Raw genomic sequence first — 23065 nt, 5'->3', positions numbered from 1 at the left:
AGAACTGCTGATCTACATAATTTGCCTGAGAATATTGAAAATCACGGACTATAGGGAATTGGTGATACCGACTACCAGTTCAGATCACAACTGAGAATTACCTAGATTTATCCAGGTAGGCCAAGGTCATCATCACAGAGACTTCCCTAAAGGAAATGTCCCTATTTTAACCCTCCTCCCTCATACACATTTGAGAAGTTAAATTAGTATGTGTGCAACAAAAAAAGGATACATTTTCTGAGAGTTCTCAGATCCTTCAGACCCAACATATATCTCTATTTCCCCCCCAGATAGAACCAAATAAAACTACACACAATAATAGAAATGTCCACTTTTCCAAGCTGATGTTTGTGAGAAAAGGGAAAACAATTATCTCAGAATGGGAATTACTAATGGAACTATTATTTCATGTCACGATAAAGACTTCAAGAAAAAATTTAGAAAGACCAAGGATGTCTCTGGCATCTCCAAAACTGGGATTAAAATAGGGGGGGGAAGAATGAGTTTCCAGAAAAGCTAATTTTGTGGGCAAACCAGTCATAAGATCGTATACATATTTCTAAACTACAAATGAAAAGGAAATAAGGGAGAACAGGGAGGGCAATGAGTAAGGAGAGGAGGATCATGTCCCAGGATTAGGTGCATTTCAAACGGAGATGATGTAAGTTACTCTATTATAGCTGAGAGTTGTTATCACAAAGTGGAGAAAATTACTACACTTCTCCTCAAAGTATTTAACTTATTGGATCAGAGTACATTGTGAATTTGATGTATCTTTTCAGATCCCCACTAACCACGGCAGTATTTAATTTTACTAATCCTGACTAAAAGGAAGCATAGTGAAATATCACAGGCCTTTGAGACCTGAGTTTAGCTTTAATTGGTCACTAAATAATTGAGTGGCCTTGGGCAAATCACTTAAGTCTTTTTTCCTCATTTGTGTGTAATATGAGGAAGTTGGATTGGTTGATTTAAGTCCCTTGCAGCTCTAACTTCTATGATTCCTATGATACATATAATTTGAGTTACTAGATACTATGACAGTCCATGTTAACAGATAGTCTGGTGGTAAACTCTAAAGAGGGTTTACATAAGTATTTCGCATATGTCTGGTAATCATGAAAATCAATTAGCCAGTTTATGGCTTCACAGTGTAGGAAATTTACTAGATTAGAGTCTGACATCTAACACATCCAAGGTCAGGATTCAAGGCAAAAAATAAAAGGTTTCATTGAGTGATTCTGTTTCCTTGTTATTATTATTATGTGTATCCTAATACACAGCACAAAAATATCTATCGAATCAGTTATCCAATTGAGTTGTAAATGTTACGCAGGTGAAGCCATTGTTATTACCAACATGACTAATGATCAAAGGAAGTACTGCCCTCCCTTCAAAAAAAAATCTTGAAATTAAATCAGCATTCAATTAAGTTTCATTAAGTATCTGTGACTAGTCATATTAAAATAATTTTACAACAAAATAATGAAATGCATAGTCTGAACAATTATTTTGTAAAGTTCGCTTTAAAAAATGGCACACAACTAACAACCTCCCGAATTAATTTAACTCTGAAACTAAAACCCAAAAGAAATCAAGGATACCAGTATTACAGAGGAAGGAATATGAAGCTGAGTTCCCCATTAGGATATAATGGCATCATAAGATTTGAGGTTTTTGGTTTTAATAAATAAGGCTGTCATATCAAACACGTAGATATATGCTTGGCGGGGGGGGGGGGAGAATAGCAATTATACTTCTTGCATTACTATATATTAGTGCTATAAGGCGTAACTATCTTACATGTTCCTATTTACATGGATGTATATATTACTTTTGCCTATAAAATTTACCTGTATATTTGAATCTCCCATTATAAATTTTGCTCCTTCTATTACAGCCATATATGAAAATCTTAGTTGATCTGGAGTCTGAATAAGTCCCATTCGATATTTTCTCATATTCAGTAATACTTGCTTAATATCAACAGAAAAAGGATCATCTCTTTTTTCCATCTGCAAAAAAAAATTAAAATATTTTTGAGGTTGTTACTATTGATAGCAATCAGGAGTTTAAGTAACACGAACAGGGTCACATAGTTCAGATTATCTCTTACTGAATTTTTTTAGATTTCAAGCTCCTCTGGGTAGTTTTGTGAATCATAATCAGCATCAGTGCTGGAAAGGATTTCTCAAGATGAAAAACTAAAGCAGTTTTTCTTTTATAAAAGTCACTGGTTATTAGTGTTTAAGTAAATTTTCATGCTGGTGTTGATAGTTCTACTAATTCTATGCATGGTATGCCACTCCCAGCCCCCACACATGCAGAAAATTACCAGGCTGACTAAAATAGCTTCAGTCAGGGAGGAGACAAAATAAATCCACAAAAATGCTCAGCATTTTTATACAGTGCTAAGAAATAATGAGAAGTGATCAAAAGGGAGATTCTACTCAAAATAACTGCTGAGATACAAATGTACTTACGTGACAGAGACTGATTTATAGATTTAGGGTGATAAATGAAACAACTAAGCAGTTACTTTATAGAACAAGATAAAATAGATAATTTTGATTATATAAAATTCGAAAGGTTTTATACAAACAAATATAATAAAACTAATATTATAAGATGTAAAACTAACTGTGGAAAATACTTGTAATAATTTTCTCTGGAAAAGATCTAATTTCCAAGAGGAGTTGATTCAAATTCATAAAAATAAGAGCCATTCATCAATTGGTCTAAGATTGTAAGGATATGAACAGGTACCTCGCAAGAAAAAGAAACCCAGGATTATCTACAGATATATTAAAAAATGCTACAAGTCACTACTAGAGAAATGCAAATTAAAACATTTTTGAGATGCCAAGCATCAGAGTGATAAAGATGACAAAAAAGAAAAATGACAGATATTGGAAGAGCTAGTAAAAGCAGCTGATACATTGTTGGTGGGCCTGTGAATGAGTACAATTATTCCAGAAAACAATTTGGAATTACACACAAAAAGTTACTAAACAATGCTTGCCCTTTGACCCAGTTATACTACTGTTAGGAGTCCACAAAAAATGAGATCAAAGAGAAGAAAAGGTCCTATGTGTATAAAAATACTTAGAGCAGCTCTTTTTCAATAGTAGCAAAAAAAATTTAAAAAAATTAAAAACCCTGGAAATTACAGGATACCTATCAATTGAGAAAGGGCTGAGTAAGTCACGATTTATGAGTGGGATGAAATACTACCGTACTGTTATGAGAAACCAGAGAATTATCAAGGAGAAAATAGATTCATATGAATCGATTCATACTGAAGTGAGAACCAGAGCAATTATTTATACTATAACATCATTTTATTTTTTTGACATTTTTAAAATTTTAGAGTTTCAAATTCTCTCCCTCCCTTCTCCTCTGCTCTCTTTCATTGAGAAGCCAAGCAGTATGATACCCATTATATACGTGAAGTCATACAAAACATAACAATAAACAATTCTGAGGACTTCTGTGAACTAATGAACAGTGAATTGAACCTGGAGAGCAATTTACAGACTAACAACAACACTGTAAAGTCAAACAACTTTGAAAGTTGTAAGAACTATAATCAATACAATGACCATCCATTATTCCAGAGGGCCATTGAAGAAACACGTTATTCGTAACAGACAGGGGACAGATTTAGGATGTGGAATGAAACATGTATTATTGTGTGTAGTCACTGAGAGAATCTGTCTTGCTTGACTATGCTTATTTATGACAAGGAACTAGTTTTTCTTTTCTCTTTTTTTCCTCCAGTAGAGTGAGGGTAAAGGGGCATGGGGAGATTTATGTCAATTAAAACATGTTAAAATAGAAGTAGGAGGTGCTACAGATATGTCAAGTTACATGCATTTTCCGATGATTTCCTAATAGTATTACTTAACTTCCTTATAATATTTACTTAACTATTTTACTTTTCTTACAAAGAGAGCTCTCAGGGAGCCGATATAATCTGTAAATGTAATATAAAAACAAAACACACAAATGAAACTTAAAAAAAAGATTATCAGTATCAAACCAATAGAATCGATGGAATGAATTAATGAATGTTACTTAAGATGGTAATAACATCTCAAAATAATTTGGGAAGCAACTGTTATGATGAAAAGAAGATGAGGACCTTTAGTAAATGGGATATGGTAAATTTTGACCCGTGGAAAGGTGAAGAAGCTATGGTTATATTATAAGATGCTACTTCATGAAGGCAAGGATGGGGACAGGGCCCTGGACAAGTGAAGAAGGTCAACAAAAGAAAGAATGAAATTTATTCAATCAATGTTTTTTTGTTAACATTCATTTTAAAAACTTTGAGTTCAAATTCTCTCCATTCCTCCTCACTCCACCCCCTCAATGAAAAGGAAAGCAATTCAACACAGGTTATATCTGCGTAGTCAGGCAAAACATTTCCATAATAGTCATGTTGTGAAAGAAGACATAGACAAAAAAAATTCTAGAAAAAAAAAAGCATGCTTCAAAATGTATTCAGACACCATCAGTTCTTTCTCTAGGGATGGAGAGCAGCCTTAATCGTAAGTTCTTCAGAGTCTTGGATTGTCATATTGCTGAGAATAGCTACGTCATCATTCACAGCTGATCATCTTACCATATTGCTGTTACTTTGTACACACATTTTACTTTGCAACAGCCCATGCAAATCTTTACTGGTTTTTCTGCGAGCATGCTGCTCATCATTACAATACAATAGTATTCCATCATAATCATGCACCACAACCTGTTCAGCCATTCCCCAATTGATGGGCATCCCCCAGAAAACACCTGATATATTTTTGTACATATATTTTGTAAAAATATTTTTGTAATATGTACATATTTGTACAAATACATATATTTTTGTACATATATTTTATCTCTTTTGTGACACAGACCTAGCAGTGGTATTTTGAGATCAAAGGGTATGCATGGATTTATAGCCTTTTGGGCATAGTTCCTAATTGCTCTACAGAATGGCTCTGTGAATCAGTTCACAACTCCATCAACAACACATTAATATCTCATTTTTCCCACATCCCCTCCACCATTTGTCATTTACCTTTTCTGTTCTATTAACCAATCTAATGATATGAGGTAGCACCTCAGAATTGTTTTAATTTGCATTTCTCCAATCAATAGTGAGAATATTTTTTCTTATGGTTATAGATAGCTTGAATTACTTCATCTGAAAACTGATTATATCTTTTATCATTTATCAATTGGGGAATGGCTCTTATTTTTACAAATTTGACTCAGTTCTCTATATGTCTGAGAAATGAGGCCTTTATTAGAGAAACCTGATTCAAAATTTTTTTCAGTTACTATGCTAACTGTATATCCTTCCCTCCTATTCTCCCACCCCTTTGTTCTACTCTCTCTTCTTTTACCCTGTTTCTTCTCAAAAGTGTTTTGTTTCTGATTGCCCCCCTCTTACAATCTGCCCTCCTTTCTATCACCTTCCCCCACCCTTTTCTTATTCCTATCCTCTCCTACTTTCTTGTAGTGATTTCTTGTAGTGATTTCTGTATCTAATGATGAGAGTATGGTTCACTCACTTCCCCTTACCTCCTCTTTCTTGCCCTCCACTGTAAAAACTTTTTCTTACCTCTTTTATGTGAGGTAATTTACCTCATTCTACCTCTCACTTTCTTTCTCCTGATACATTCCTCTCTTACCCCTTAATTTTACTTTTTAGCTATCATCCCTTCATATTCATCTATATATACTCCTTCTAAGAACAATAATAATGAGAATGATCTTATGAGTTACAAATATTCCCATGTAGGAATGTAAACAGCTTAACCTCATTAAGTTACTTATGATTTCCCTTTCTTGTTTACCTTTTTATGCTTCTCTTGAATCTTGTATCTGAAAAGTCAAATTTTCTCTTCAGCTCTGGTCTTTTCATTAAGAATGCTTGAAAGTCCTCTATCTCATTGAATATCCATTTTTTGCCCTGAAGGATTATACTCAGTGTTGCTGGGTAGGTGACTCTTGGTTGTAATCCCAGCTCCTTTGCCCTCTGGAATATCATATTCCAAGCCCTCCAATTCTTTAATGTAGAAGCTGTTAAATCCTGTGTTATCCTAACTATGGCTCCATGATACTTGAATTGTTTCTTTCTGGCTGCCTGCAATATTTTCTCCTTGATTTGGGAACTCTGAATTTGGCTATATTATTCCTGGTAGTTTTCATTTTGAGATCTCTTTCAAGAGGTGAACAGTGGATTATTTCAATTTCTTTTTTATCCTCTGGTTCTAGAATATCAGAGCAGTTTTCCTTGATAATTTCTTGAAAGACGATGCTAGGCTCTTTTTTTCATCATGGCTTTCAGGTAGTCCTGTAATTTTAAAATTATCTCTTCTGGAGCTATTTTCCAGGTCAGTGGTTTTTCCCAAGAGATATTTCAGGTTGTCTTTTATTTCTTCATTCTTTTGGTTGTTTTATAATTTCTTGATTTCTCTTAAAGTCATTAGCTTCCATTTGCTCCATTCTAATTTTTAAGGAATTATTTTCTTCAGTAAGCTTTTACTCTGCCATCTTGACTCTGCCCTCCCCAATCACTGTTTACTGGTAAACTTAAAAGTTGTTTGTAGAAGACAGAAACTATACTACAGTAGTTAAGGAGGAAGTGAGAAAAAAGAGATATTGCCTACACTTTTACATAAATGGTGAATTTACTGTTGAAAGGAAGAAAAGATCAGAAGAACATTATCTGATGAAACATAAAGGATCAAGAGACACATTTTTCCAAGGACAGAAGATTACAGTATGCTTAAAAGAGAAGGGAAAATGATGTTGATGTAAAAATAAAAATCAATAGAATTATTCTTTAAAATAGAAAAGGGAAGGAATGGAGAGGGACAGACTGAAAAATTATTACAAAAGATCTTTTCTCCCCTATATTCAACAGCAGTGGATACTTTGTTCTTCAAAAATAAAATCTAAACTTGGACCTAAACATAGAAAGAAAACCCAAATCAAATGAAACAAAACAGTATATTAAAAAAGCACTTACCAAGACAAGACAGGTATCAACCAATGAAAATGTGCCAGACCGGCCAATGCCTGCACTACAGTGAATTATTGCAGGTCCATGTTCCGCATTCAGGGAACCAGATTCTCGAACTTTAAATAAGAAGTTGAGGAATGAAGCTGGTGATTCAGGGACTCCAAAATCTGGCCACGTTGTATAATGAAAGTGAGATATTATCCTGGTCTCACCACTCTACAATATAAAAATTAAAGGGGGGAAATGTAGTTTTGTCTGATTTGTCTATTAAAACTTGTTATTTAACAAAGATCAAGTATGTCACAGATGCTGTGATGTAGGACAAATCAATTAATCTTTAGGCCTGATTTCCTCATATGTAAAGTGAGGCTACAATAGGTAATTCAAGATCACTACAACTCTAAAAATCCTGATTTTCATGCTTAACACTGGTTTTAATTTTTATAACTAAATCCTTTGAACTCTAATTTTCCCATTCAAGATGTAATTGACTAATTGTTTTTTCTAAAATAGGGGTGAGGGGGGGAAGGCAGAACTTTTGAGAAATATCCTTGGAAATAGCTATCACTAATTAAAAAATAACAAGTAAGATTCTCCTTAATAAGTGATAAGATGGTATCAGGATAACTAGCTCCCTTTGTCAAAATAATTAAAAAACAATTCCTTGAAAGTTTCAACCTGTTTCTCTGACCAGTCTATGCTTTTACCACACTGAATTCTTTCCTATTAGTCATTTCCTAAAGTACAATAATATTACATTATAATAATAATAATATAATACATTATATTTGTATACCAAAATTTGTTCAGGCATTCTCCAAATATTGTATTAGAATATCCTTCAAGTTTCCTGAGTTATCTACCTGTCATGTTACGTAAAGAATACAAATATGAGTCCATCAAAGACATGCACACAGTTTCAATTACTAATGACTAGCTGATTAGTCATGGAGAATATGGCACCTGAGCCGGGCTTTAAAGGATGGGCAGGAATTCAAGAAGCAAAGAGTAAGAGGGAATAAATTCCAACAATAATAAGAGTCTAAGCAAAGACACAGACGTTGGAAAAAATAGGACATATTCAAGAGTCAAAGGACGGTCCAATCAAGTTAAAATGTAGCATACATGACAAGGAATAGTAGGAGATAATAGGAGAATGGTATCAGGTTAGGAAAAGCTTTGACTGCCAGGTAAAGGAATTGGAAATTCACTTGTTAATCAACAGGCAGAATTTAAAATCTCTTAGCAGTCTTACTAGATCTGTGTATAAGGAATATTAATTTGACAGATATAGGAAAGATCTATTTCCTTTACTGGTTGGAAGATTCCAAACTGTTACCCAGTTACCTCAACAAATAAAACTGAAAAGTACTAGAGTTCTTCTACACTCATTTTTCCATTCAAGTGCAAGAAAGCAAGAAGGCAATTTCTCTTTGTAGAACTGATACTACCTTAAGAGGTATTTTGCAACCAAACACAGAATGACCAAAAATCCTATTTTTTGCATCAGAAGAAGTGTTATGCTACACTACTAATTGATTTAATTCAAAACATCATCAGAAAGGTCCATTCTGGATGTATGTTCCCGGCTCTTTTTTTAGCCTTGTTATTTAGTAAATCTTAAATGATAAAATACCTACTGCAAATTCAGAATGTTTCTCCTAGAAACCTCTTTTTAATAACAGTATTTAGGACTAACTCAGGTTAATACTTTTAGAGTGGTGTGCAGGTAGGCTCATTTTCTACAGGTCTTCAAAAGTCACAGGGTGGTCTCCTAGGTCCAGTCTGAAATTTATTAGTTTGTAGCATCTTCTCCTATGGCCCAATATTTCACGAATTGTTTATGTGCCCTGCAATTGCATCACATCCTGGCTTGCAACCTTCTGTTCCTCTTGTCTTGGGTGGCTGTTTTATTTTCTCTGTCTGAATAATTTTGGCTCACAACCACTGTTTCTTGACTTTTTTCAAATTCAGGTCAGGCTATCATAGACATACAAAGACAGTTCCCAGAAACCCTCGTGTTTGTTTATATAATCTGGTCCACCTCACTAACAGTTTTCTGAAAACAGTCATTTCTCCCCCTGGGGGAAAAACTGAAGTTTTGTCCCCCACCCCCAACCAAGAAATTTAATTTTGATTGATTTATCCCTATCCTATTGAAATAATATGCTAAAAACAAAGCTCACAGAATGATATAGCCTGGAGCTAAAAGAGAGTTCACTAGGTAATAAAAGCCATATGTTTGTTATGATTATTTAAAAGAAATATTTACTTGAATAAATTTCACCCTTTCTTTCCTGATATTTTCACTGATATTTGCAAGAGGAGGTGATGGAAATACAATGCAAAGGTACAATATAAGTCAACATAGACTGTGAACTATTTGAGAACAGGTATGTTTTTTTGTTTACTTCTCTTTGCATATCTAGCACCTAGCACAATGCCTGTCACATTGTAGGTGCTTAATAAATGTTTGATGACTGATTAGCTCATAGTTTCCCCTCAAAACCAGATCCATTTTGGGCCTTCATTATTTCTATCAAGACTTAAAATCAAGCTTAGACTATAATATTGTTGTTTGGCCTTCATTTTCAAAGACAACCGATGATATCATGGGGTGATGTCTTAACTTGTGAGTGAACTGGATTTAACTGAGACAGAGTTGTGCAAAGTTGTCAGTCTCACTCTCTCTTCCAGAGTCACTGAAATCCAGTGTCAGGACGAAAGTCAAAATGACTGGCAATGGCCTGTGATGCAATAGATGACCTTGGCATCTTGAAATGTCTAATCAAGCTCTAAGCGCTCCACAATGCCTGCTTCAGCCATCTTCATAACCCTTAGAATAAACTGTTGCCAAAAGTGAGAATATAATAAAAGGCTTCTCAGTAGATTCTCTATGCGCCTACTTTCTCATGCCTCCAATTCATTCTATACACTACTGCCTAAAAATATCACCCCTCTCCCTATCAAAAACAAATCAAAATAACCTTCAATGCTTTTCCCATATTCACAGAATAAAGTTCAAACTCTTTAGAATGGCATTCAAGGTATTCTCTCTCTAACTTCACTTCCCACTACAGGAATAATAATGTAGAACTCATTACTATGTAAAGTGTTCTCTATATAATGTCTCATTTAATACTGACAACTTTCTATTCCCATTTTAAGACAAGGAAACTTGGAATGAGGGAAGTTAAACAACTTCCCCAGGGTTACTCAGGCAGAAATTCAAACTCACGTCTTCCTGACTCAAGTCTAGTACTTAATCTACCATGCCATGCTACCTTCCAAAAATCCATTTGTTTCAGTCACTGTTTTCTGAACATTCCAGTTCTATGCCCTTGCTCAAGCAAATTTCTCTATATGGAATAAGCTCCTGCCCAATTCAAATACTTGATGCCCAAGGATTTACCTGACTATGCTTACCCTTAGTGACTACTCTTTTCTCTGAAATGCTTTAGCATTACTATATATTACTTAACAATGCAATATTGTATTATCTTTTCTTATTTATGTACATATAGGATAAGCCCTCTGAACACAGGGATGTTGTCTCGAATCAATTTGAAGCCCAAAATATAGCCTGCATACAGTAGGTACTCAATAAATGTTAGCAGGTAATGAGAAGGAATAAAGGAAATAATCATAATAGCTTATACTTCTAGTCTTTTAAGATTAAAAACATGTTGTGCAAGGCAGAGCTGAGATGGTGGGGTATAGGCGACAACTCAGCTTTATTCTCGCAACATTCCTCTCCAAACAACTTTAAAATAAATCAAATCAAATTCTGGAGCAGCAGAGTCAACAAAAAACTTCCATCTAAGACATTTTTCCAGTCTAAGACAACTTAATAATTTGGCATTAGGGTTCTGAGACACTTGGGTGGAAGCTGGCTTGGAATGTGGCAGTATACTAGTGATGAGCCTCGGAGGTGACTGAGACAGTGGCAGCAGCAGCAGCTTCAGAAGCTCTCAGCCTAGGATAGTAACTGGGGTCAGACAACTGGTCAAAAAGATATTACAGGTGATCTTTGTTGGCCCTGGGTGCAGTTGGCACTGAGAACTCTATTCCTATACTGGTTCTAGTTCACAATTCCAGGGTGGAGGGAAGTGTTTCTGGTCAGTCACAAGGAGCAGGGGCCCTAGTCATAGTTCCAGAGCTAAAAGGAGAGCTGGCGCTTGTGGGTACAGGGGAGAAGAGGCCCTGTTGGTAAAAACCAGAGCTCAGACCAGGAGAGCAGTGACCACACCTTACCATGGATAACACCCCTAGGAAGTACCACAAATTTGCAGATTCCTACACAAACTTCTGAAAACAATAGCACAAAAGAGCCTGAAGCATGGCACAGTGCCTCCCCATCCTCATATGAGCAGAGCCCAACTTTAACACTAAGTTCACAGTGAAGAAAGAGGCTGGAAAAAATGAGGGAAACAACACAACAAAAAAAGAACGTAAGTGAGCTACCAGGCATAAATTGAGAGCCAAGAATATGAAAACAGCTACAAGCAAAGCCTCAGAGAAAGTTCTAATTGAACCAAGCCAACAAGAATTTCCAGAAGAGTTAAAGAGATAAGAGTGGCAGAGGAAAATTTGGGAAAAGAAATGAGAATGACATAATCCACTGATCGCCACTTAAAGAGATCCCAAAATGAAAAACTCCCAGGTCAAGTTTTAAAAAACAGATGTTCAAAAACAAAAAAAACAAAAAGTTTTGCATGCAACTAGGAAATAAGATACATAGGCAGTGGGCCATAGAATTTATCTTGCCCTACAAGAAAGGAAGGGAAAAGGGGATGGGAGAGGAGTGGGGTGACAGAAGGGAGGGCTGACTGGGGAATGGGGCAACCAGAATATATACCATCTTGGAGTCGGTGGGAGGGCAGAAAATGGGGAGAAAATTTGTAATTCAAACTCTTGTGAAAATCAATGCTGAAAACTAAATATATTAAATAAATTAAAATAAAAAAAAAGAAATGATAGTGGGTAGCAGAATGGATTAGAAACCAGAAACCAAAACCAATCATATTTTGTTTGCAGGAGGACATACTTGAAACACACACACACACACACACCACACACACACACACACACTCTCTTAAGACAAAGTTCTAGAGGGGAATCTATTGTTTCAACTAAAGTTAAAAAAAAAAGCAGGAGTAGAAATTATGATCTCAGACAAAGCAACAGGAAAAATAGACAATTAAAAGAGATACATAGGGAAACCACATTTTGATAAAAGGAACCATAGACAATATCAAAAATTTTTATAGCAAATTTCTCTGATAAAGGCTTCATTCCTCAAATACATGGGAACTGAATCAAATTTATAAAATAAGAGCCATTCACCAATTGTTAATGATCAAAGGGGGCCATATCCAGTCATCTTGATCTATATTTTGCTACTGGACCCAGATGGCTCTGGGGGAGAGAGTGAGGCTGGTGACTTTGCATACCTTGCCTCACTTAAATCCAATTCACCTACAAGTCATGGCATCACCTTTCTGATGTCATGGTCCTTTCTGAGAATGAAAGATAAAAAACAACAAAAGGTCAAAGGACATGAACAAGCAGTCTTCAGAATAAGAAATCAAAGCTATCTGTAGTCATGAAACCTACATTACTACTGACTAGAGAAATGTAAATTAAAACAACTCTGAGACAGCACCTCACACCTATGAGAACAAAATGTTGCAGCGGATGAGGGAAAATAGGTACACTAATAAATTGTTGGTAGAGTTGTGAAATGATCCAATAATTCTGGAGAACAATTTGGAACAATCTGGAATTCTGGAGAACCAAAGGACTATAAAAATGTGCGTACCTTTTGACACAGCAATACCACTACTGGGTCTATACCCCAAAGAGATAAGAGAAAAAGGGAAAGGACATATATGTACAAAAACATTTATGACTCTTTTTGTGTGGCAAAGAATTGGAAATTGAGGGGATGCTCATCAATTGGGGAATGGTTGAATAAATCGTGGCATATGATTGTGACGGAGTACTATTGTACCATAAGAAGTGACAAGGGGGTGGTTTCAGAAAAAACACGAGAAGACCTATATAAACTGATACAAAGTTAAGAGAGAAGAACTGGGAGATCACTGAGCACAGAAACAGCAATGTTTTAATGATAATCAACTGTGAAAGACTTTGCTATTCTGATCACAATGATCTAAGATAATTCCAAAGGACTTATCACAAAAAAAATTGCTAACCACCTGCAGAGAGAGAGAGGTGATGAACTCATAGTACAAATTAAGTATTATTTTCTCACTTTAATTTTTTGTTTTTTGTATGTGATATGCTAATATGGAAATTTTCTGCATGATTTCACATGTATAATTATTATGATTTGGCTTGCTTCTGTTTGACAGGAAGAGAATTTGGAACTAAAAATTAAAAAGAAAAGTGTTTAAACAGATAATAAATTTTAAAAAAACGATTTAAAACATTTACCTCTTAGAGTTCTGAGAGAAAAGTAAGTTCAAGTATAATTCCTAATTTACCAAGGACATTGAGGATCAGAGGTTAAATACTTACCCAAGGTCACACAATTAGTAGTGAAGACAGATATGATCTAAAAATCTTTTGACTCTAAGTTCAGAATTCTTTGATCTGTGCTATATTACCTCTGAGAAACATAAATGATTTTTGTTTTAACTAAGATCTTTATTCCTGAAATCTTCCCAGCAGAAAACTGTTTTTCTTTCTTATTTTTTTAAAGGGAGCCCATAATTCTGTGGTTAGAAACCAAGGCTATTAATCTACATATATCCTTTGACCCAGAAGTACCATTATTAGGTCTCTACTCCAAGAGAACAAAGAAAGAGGAAAAGGACCTATTATGTAGAAAAATATTTATTGCAGCTATTTTTTTGTGGTGGCAAAGAATTGGAAATTAAGGGAGTACTCATCAGTAGGGAAATGGATGAGTAAGTTAAGGTGCATATATATGATGGAATTCTGGTACTGTAAGAAATAATGAAGATATGCTTTAGAGAAACATGGGAAGACTTGTAAGAACTGATGCAGAGTGAAGTGAGAGCCAGAAGAACAATTTAAACAATTAGCAGCAATACTGTGAAGACAAATGACTTTGAAAGCCCTAAGACCTCTGATTACTATAATAATAAACTAAAATTTCAGAGGATGCAAACGAAATACACTACCCACCTCCTGATAGAGAACGGATAGATACAGAGTACAGACTAAGACGCCTTTTGGGTCAAATGGCAAATGAGGGACTGTTTTCCTTGACTATATATGTTTGTACATTTTTTGCTTTCTCTACTGGGGAAGGGGTAAAGAGGAAAGAAAAAAATGCAGATCAGAAAATTAATAAATTAATAAAAATAAAAAGGAACCAACACTTTTAATATGAAAACAACTTTGGTATTGAATGGTTCAGTGTACTTCTTAAACTAATCTAAGATAGCATTATATGACTAATTTTAGATCTATATATGGTCATCACTGTATACTATTTCAAATTGTTTCGGAAAATCCAGGGAGTAGGGATGGGAAAGAATGACACCATTCATTATACATTACATACCATACATTATACATTTTTAAGGCTCAAGTCTTTAAAAGCATAAAACAGAACCTGTGGTCCTGGGATTCATAAAATGAGTCATCTCTAGATGACGGCCTTCTCTCAGTACCAGATTTTAAAAGTTTAGATATCAGATTTTACAAGTTCTAATATTTTATTATTTTGGCCAACAAAATACAAACTTCTCAGAACTACCCTCCCCCACTCCCATAAAGAACTAATCTTTATGTTGCTCCTATACTGACACCGCAATGCACATTTTATCTATAAGGAAAATAAAATACGTGAATCCTAGTTACATAACAAATTAATTCACACAGAATTAGTAGGCAGAATTTCTGACTTGTCGTTTCATGGTCATCATTCAATACAATAAAGCCGTATGATCTCACTTCAGAGCTTTAAGAACAGTTCTTAATGATGCTCTACAGCAACAAAAAAACCCAGCTGAAACCACCTAACCCTTATCATGCTTTCTCTCAATAAATGAAATAACCTGGAAGTTTTCATGTTTATGAGGTCCTTCAATTTTCCTCCTATTAACTTCAAAAATTATTCTGCTAGAAAATTGGGAGAAAATCTTCGCAACTAGTATCTCTGATAAAGGCCTCATCTCTAAAATATACAGGGAGCTGAGCCAAATATATAGGAATACAAGCCATTCCCCAATTGAGAATGGTCAAAGGATATGAACAGGCAGTTTTCAGAGGAAGAAATTAAAGCTATCTACAGGCATATGGAAAATGCTCTGGATCGCTACTGATTAGAGAAATGCAAATCAAAACAACTCTTAGATACCACATCTCTCCTGTCAGATTGGCTAAAATAACATATCAGGAGAATGATAAATGCTGGAAAAGGATGTGGGGAAATTGGAACATTGTTGCATTGCTGGTGGAGTTGCGAGCTGATCCAGCCATTTTGGAGGGCGGTTTGGGAACTACGCCCAAAGGCTATAGAAATGTTCATACCCTTTGACCCAGCAATACCACTTCTAAGGGTTGTATCCCAAGAATCACGCAAGTGGGAAAAGGACCCATATGTACAAGAATATTTATAGCGGCTCTCTTTGTGGTAGCCAAGAATTGGAAATCAAAGGATGTCCCATAATTGGGGAATGGCTGAACAAACTGTGGTACATGAAGGTAATGGAATACTATTGTGCCATAAGAAATGGGGATGATGCAGACTTCATAACAACCTGGAAACACCTACACGACATAATGCTGAGTGAGCGGAGCAGAGCCAGGAGAACGTTGTGCACAGCCACAGATATATGGATTCCATGAGGACCAACCCTGACAAACTGTGCTTTTCTCAGCAACCTAAGGGGCAAGGACAACTCCAGGGGACTCACGATGGAGAATGCTATCTTCATCGAGACAAAGAACTGCGAAGTTTGAATACAGACTGAGGCACACTACATGCTCGCCTTTTCTGCTTCTCTTTTGTTTTTGTTTTTGGGGTTTTTTTTTGGTTTTTTTTTTTTGGTTCTGTTTCTTCTTTCTCATGATTCATTCTATTGATCAAATTCTTCTCCACGACTTGACTAGTGCATAAATTATTTCAATGTGAAGTTATACATGACAGTTATATGAGACTTCATGCCGTCTTGGGGGGGAGGGGGAAGGGAGGGGAGAAAAACTGGAACTCAAAAACTATGTAGAACCGTGCGTGGTAAAACTAAAAATAAATAAAGAAATTTATTAATAAAAAAAATTATTCTGCTATCTCTAGAGGAAGAATCTCTTCCTTTTCTTCCTGCCTGTGAAGGAAAAAAAAACAATCTTCCTTCTAAGGCTCAAGTAAAACTCCATTTCTGTACGCTATTCATCTATTTCTATCTCTTCCAGTAACTGCTCTGCCAATTATTTGTTTCTCCTTAGACCTTCAATCTCTACCTCACTGGCTCCTTCCCTACAAATATGTTCATATCTTCCATTTCCTAAAACATAAAATTCTACTTCAACTGTTATATCACTCTGAGCTACCACCCCAATCCCTTCTCTTCTCCTCAACAATAACTTCTTGAAAAAGTCTTTACTTAATATCACTACTTTACTTCCCCAACACCCTAAATCCTTGTAACTTGGCTTCTGTTCTCATCATTCTACTGAAAACCACATTACCATTTTAGATTTAACTTACAACACTCCCTTCCAAGTATTCTATACTTTAACTAGTCAGTATTTACCAGCCTTGTAACATCCTGCCCACAGCTTCCCTACTGCCAGAAAAACCTTATCTGTGGGTCTTTAGAGGAAGCACAATCACCATGAAATCTGTAAACAGAATCACCTGGAGGACCTCCACCATCTATAGGAACTCTGTCTTTCATTTGACAATGTACACTTCTGTTGAATATACATGTTGTTGTTTTATATCGTTTGACAATTGTCAAAGGATAGTTGAACTGAGTCTCTCTGTAGTTGGATCTTTTAAGAAATCTTGTATGATTTTTTTTTAATCTTAACATTATAGTGAAGACGACTTATTGGAAAAGAGACTTTGCTCTTTTGTTCCAAGGAGTCAAATACAATTTTTATAATGAAATAACAAAAACATAGAGGACAGGTACTGCAGAGAGACAAACTGGGCCCATAAGTGAACAGGACTGCACTGGAGAAAATGCACCATACTTTCAAAGACCCCAAACTGCTATGATAATAAACCCATTTTTTATCAGCAATATTCTAGGATTACAGATTCAGAACTAGATAGGGTCTAGATACCACTTAGTTCAGTCTCATTTTAAAGATGAAGAAAATGAAACAAAGATGTTAGGTGAATGCCCAATGTCACAAAGGTAATGGTCAATTCTGTGAGTAATGTAACACCATATCTCTGCTGATGGAAAGTTCAGCTTTACTTGAGGCCAATGGACACATACATTGGTCAGAGATAGGCCAATAATGGCTTATGTGCAAGAACAGGTATAAGAGATAACACCCAGGAAATGGAAGGAGCAGCATAGGAACTGGGCAGCTCATGTAATGAAAAGATGGGACAACAAACCAGCAGTCAGGGCTGCGCTGGTACCCCCAAAATGTTAAGACCTAGACAAAAGTCTGCAGGTCACTAGGTAGGATCCTCCAGGAATAATTTATGGACAGAAGAACAAGACTCACATGGATGAGAAGGTAAATAAGGGTGCAATCTTGAACTCTTAAGACAGCATACCCACATTATTCAGGTCACAGATCTACTCAATTATTAAAGGAAATACTAAGAATGGGAACCCTGTTTTGACTTATTTCTAAGCAAGGCAATTACTTGCCCAAATCAAAACTTCTGGCTTATTGACAGATTATTTAAAAAAAAAAGCAGAATGTAAACACAAATTACTTTTATATTCCGGGCCTCTGAAAGGAAAAAAAAAGAAATAAGCATACAGTGTTTCTAAAATATAATTAGTGTTTCTACAAGTACACATATTTAAGAAGCATAGCAAACCTTCAATTAGTTGGAATAATAATGGTAACAACTAGCATTTACATAGTATTTTACAGTTTTTTTAGTACTTTATATAGGTTGTCTCATTTGATCCGCTGATTATTCCCATTTTACAGATGAGGAAAATGGGCTGGAGAGATTTAGTGACTTGCCCAGGGTCACTCAATCATTAAGTGTTTAAGGCAGAATTTGCTCTTCCTGACTCCAAGTTTGGGCATTCTATCCACTGTGCCACCTACTTGTCTTTACTTAAATAAGAGAAGGCTAATGACAAGAAAACAATTCATTTAAGGGATTTATTGGGGCAGGAGGAAAGAGAATGGTTTATGTGTTACTAACCCCAAAATAAGGATTATGGTTTAAGTTTAGCCCTACTTCTGGTAATTATCATCTGTATTATAATATAGAATTAATTGATGACAACTACCATTTATATAGAACTTCAAGGTTTAATAAGTATTTTACATATTTTATGTCTTTTGATCCCCGGGTAGGCCTTGGCTAACTTGAAGTCTGGCACTTTTCTCTATCACAACATGATGACTATACCAATCTCAGTAACTCCAGTTTACCAGAAAATTCAATATACCCTAACATTGCCATCTTAACATTCCAATTAAATAAAGTTTTATTAAGGCAAAATTCCAAAAAAGATCATCTTACATTTTTGAAGTAGAGAATGAATACTGAATTGAGGGGTAGTAATAATAAGAGGAACATTTGTGATTTTCTAATTTTGATACAAGTTAAAATACTTCAAATAGATATCCATTTGACTCTCATGTTCAAATTTTCAAGTAAAGAATAATATACCAACATAGGAACTTAAAAGTCCATCAGCATTTATTCAGATCCCATAAAGGGCAAAGCAGTGAGTTTTGAACTGTGAAGGACATAAAGAGTGACATTACTCTCTAGGAGCTTATATTTTCTTTTTTCTTTTTCTTTTTAGCTTATATTTTCTAGTGGGGGAATGAGTTACATATAAATAACTATGATAAAAGGCAGGATGTGTGAAATGTGATTAAAAAGGATAAAGACAAAGGCCTTGCCTTGGATAGTGGAGATTAGCAAAGGTGAGGCTGCCCTGCCCCTTCTGTCTGAAATGCCTTCTTCCTTCAGGTCTCAGCTCTGGTGCCACCTTCTCAAATTAGCCCAGCTGAATAGAAGCTACTTAAAGCTATTCTTTACTTTTTTGGCTTTGTATCCCCAAGTATCTTGAGCAAAATAGGTACTTAAAAATTGTTTGCTGAAGTGAATTGAACAGGTCCTAGGATCTGCTGACATTATTTTAATTCATACTTTCTGTGAATTATCTTCAAGGCTACACTTAAAAAATGCTTGACTGTGCTTGTACCAAAAGCTCTTTCACATTCCATTTTAACCAACAAGTACTTACTAAACACCTACTGTTCATTTCATAAAGTGACTACTGCAGTAGACATAGCATAGATAAAGCATAGAGCTAAGACACATGAAACTGGAAGAAGGTATGTGATAAATGCCAAATTATCAGAAAGTACAGTGGGACTAAAAAATTACAGATGTCAATATGTGCTGGTAGTAAAGTGAGAGCTAAGCTAGGCACTGAAGGATGCGTAGAAGAACAGGTAAGGAGTAAAAGGCATTGTTGGGGAGTGGAACAGCCAGAACATTTCTGGATCAAAATCTGAAATGTCATACAAATTAGTAACCCTCCCTCTTTTCAATAAGTCAACTAGCCCGGGAAATTACAATGCTGTCATTATTAAAATGGAATTCCTGGAACTTAATATATTAAAGCTAGCCAACAGGATTATGAAAAACAAGGGGGAAAAAGGACAACTGAAAATGAGAAAGTCTAAAGAAAAACATTCTGCTCTGAAGTTGACCTGTACAAAAAGAACTAAGATGTTGAAATACAATAAATATACTGATTACACATATAACCTCTATGATTCACTGCCATAAAAACCAATAAGATTTCTTGGATATTAGTAATGTAAGTAAAACTAGTATAGTGGTATGGTACAGTATGGCCTGGCACAGCACAGTACAGTACGGTATAGTGTAGTATAGAACTAGTATAGAAGTTATTTGTGGTCATCGGCACATATATAAGGTGTGAATTCAGAATAACAAATAACTACTATAACCACTATACAATTTTCACTTGTGTTCAACTAAATGAGGCATAGACAGTTTAATTATTTTATTCTTTTAGAAATTAAAAACAAGGTTCAGAAAAATAAAGCAACACATTTACAACTACCTCCTGCTAAACTAACAATCCAAAAAACATTACTCTAGCTAGCAGATAAGTGAGACGTAACACAAAACAACCAGTGTGTCTGTGTTTTCCCTTTGTCTCCTCCTTCTGGAGCTGCCTACTCTGCCCACGGCACTGTTTGGTGAACAGGAAAAAAGATCTGGCCTAGAAGGCTCCAAAGCAACCTTGCCTTGTAGTCAGCTCCTTATCCTCTGAGCCTCAGTTTCCTCTTTTGTAAAAGAGAGAGAGGAATACCTGTACTACTTTCAGGGTGGGTGGAAGGCAAGCACCATAAGCCTTAAAGAGCCATAGACATGAGTTGTGATTTACCTTCCTTCTCCTCCCTCCCCTCCTTGGTTAGCCAAAATGAAATTCAACCCTGTGTGACCTCCAACCCAAGCAAGAACCACAAGAGACACTTCAACGTGCCCTCCCACATTCACTGGAAGATCACGTCCTCCTCGCTTCCCAAGGAGCTGAGACAGAAATACAATGTCTGCTCCATGCCCACCTGGAAGGATGATGAGATCCAGGTGGTTTGTGGACACTACGAAGATCAGCAAATTGGCAAGATAGTCCAGGTTTACAGAAAGAAATACATCATCTACAGTGAGCGTGTTCAGTGAGAAAAGCTAATGGCACAACTGCCTATGTGAACATTCACCCTAGTAAGGTAGTAATTACCAGGCTAAACCTGGACAAAGACTGCAAAAAGGTTCTTGAGCATAAAGCCAAAAAGAGACAAGTTGGAAAGGAGAAGGGCAAATATAAAGAAGAAACCATTAGGAAGATGTAAGAATAAAAGTCTGATGTACAGTTGTAATAAATTAAAATTAAGCATGAAACAACAACAATAATGAAAGAACCTACAAAGATGCATTAGAAAATTGTAAAATGTATTTCTGGCAACAATACTGTACTATCCAATTCAATGCTACTCTTAGAAATGACTTATGGACACAGAAGAACTATAATTAAGATGTGTGAACAGTGCCTAGGAAATAAATGCTAGTTTATGTAATTACCTATAATTCTGAAATAATGAACAAGAATTAAAAACCTCAAATATTTCAACTTTGGGGGTCATAAGGCCATTAATGGAGCCCCCAGACCATTAAGCTACTGGGAGATCCAAGGGACCAAAATGCTGAAGTATGGAAAGCACTGGTATTATGGGTGTATAAAGCTAGGCACCATATCTCAGGGCTTCAGGAATTTAGGTGGAGATCAATTATGTATGCATCAAATGTGGCGTATATATAACTATTAAAGCTTCTGAGAACAATTCTCAATTGGATATGCAGTTGAAATTTGTATACAGAGATGGGCGGATGAGTGGAACAACAGAAATATTACATTTCCATATTTGGGAAATAAGGGTAAAATTTAAAACACATGCTTTCAAATTTCATCTTCTACAGGAGGCCTTTCTGAGTCCATCCATCTCCCCAAACCTCCCCCAATATCCCTGCCTAGTGGATTCCCTCTTAGTTTTCCCATTTATCCTACATATATATGCATTATACATACATAGTTATTTGCATGTTTTCTCCCCCATTCGAATGTGAGACTCTATTTTTTGTCTCTTCAGTAGTTAGCACAGTGCCTGACACATAGGAAGTGCTTAATAAATGATTGTTGACTGATTTTCTTTTATTTGGAGTACCTATTTTTGGCCAATTATAAAAAGCAAATACTCAATGCACTAAATATTCACAATAGTGAAGCAACATGGAAACAAATTTTATGTATTTTGGTAGGAATTTCATTATTATGGTCTTGCCCAAATATATGCTGAATAATCTCACTATTTTTATAATTCCATCATAGTTAATGTGTAAGTATGATGAAGAATTATATAGTGGAGTATACCTGTATTTATAAATGAATATGTTCTGTTACATTTCTGAGTAGTGTGTTACTATTATTGCCAAAAATACCTCAAATTTGAAAACTTTCAGCTCATAAAAAATCCACTTAACACTCTCAAAGATTAGCTTGTATTTCTGTGCAATCTGGATATACTATACATAGGAACAAATGCAAAAAGCAAAATGGATTGCAACACATGGTATAAGATGACATCCAATTATAATTCAAAAATACTGCAATAAAAATTTACAATGATATAATGAAAATATTATGGGGGAGGGGTGAAGAGTCTTACATGAGTGTTTTCTAATTTTAGTAGATGAACTGTATAATATGATTTGACATCTTCTGACACTAGCCTCACACAGAATCCTGTCTCTTCAAACATCATCACTTGCTCTTCTTTGGTTGGCCAATATTGTGCACATTTTACCTAAGGTGAAAAATATAAAAAACAAACATTTAAGAGCTTGAAGACATATATTCCAATACAAAGAAAAGAACCTCTTTTCAAAACATGGATCCAAACGAAATCAATGTTACTACCACATTTAAGGAGTCACTTGAAAACTGCAGGCTGAAAAAGTACTATTGCTATTAAAATATACTGCTTTTGAAGGTAATGAAATTCTTTCTAATGAGGACCCTCACATATTGATAAATAGTTAAATTGTATTTGTGATCCATGAAAGCATGGCTGACATTTTTACTATCATATAGGTTTTTATTTTACGTTTATAAATCTAACAGATTCTAGGAGGGGAAGGTACATACAATAGTGGACTGAAAAGGTTTTATTTTTAAAATACCTATATACAGGTCTAAAAACTTGTTCCTGAATATATTCTGTAACCCTTATGGATTTTTATACTCATGAGAAATCTTTTAGAATTTTTAAAAATCTATG

At 35.4% G+C, this 23065-nt stretch overlaps 1 protein-coding gene across 1 annotated transcript in view; it reads right to left on the bottom strand.

The window, feature by feature from the left end:
* The window catches only part of PTPN2 (protein tyrosine phosphatase non-receptor type 2), a 92358-nt gene that overhangs the window by 19559 nt on the left and 49734 nt on the right, over positions 1-23065 (bottom strand). Inside the window, 3 exon segments of the mRNA XM_036735962.1 lie at positions 1854-2015; positions 7034-7243; positions 22454-22591. Coding sequence (XP_036591857.1) covers positions 1854-2015; positions 7034-7243; positions 22454-22591 — 510 coding nt within the window.

Source organism: Trichosurus vulpecula, chromosome 1 (assembly GCF_011100635.1).
Source record: "Trichosurus vulpecula isolate mTriVul1 chromosome 1, mTriVul1.pri, whole genome shotgun sequence".
Classification (NCBI taxonomy): domain Eukaryota; kingdom Metazoa; phylum Chordata; class Mammalia; order Diprotodontia; family Phalangeridae; genus Trichosurus; species Trichosurus vulpecula.
This window is presented reverse-complemented; position numbering and strand designations above follow the sequence as displayed.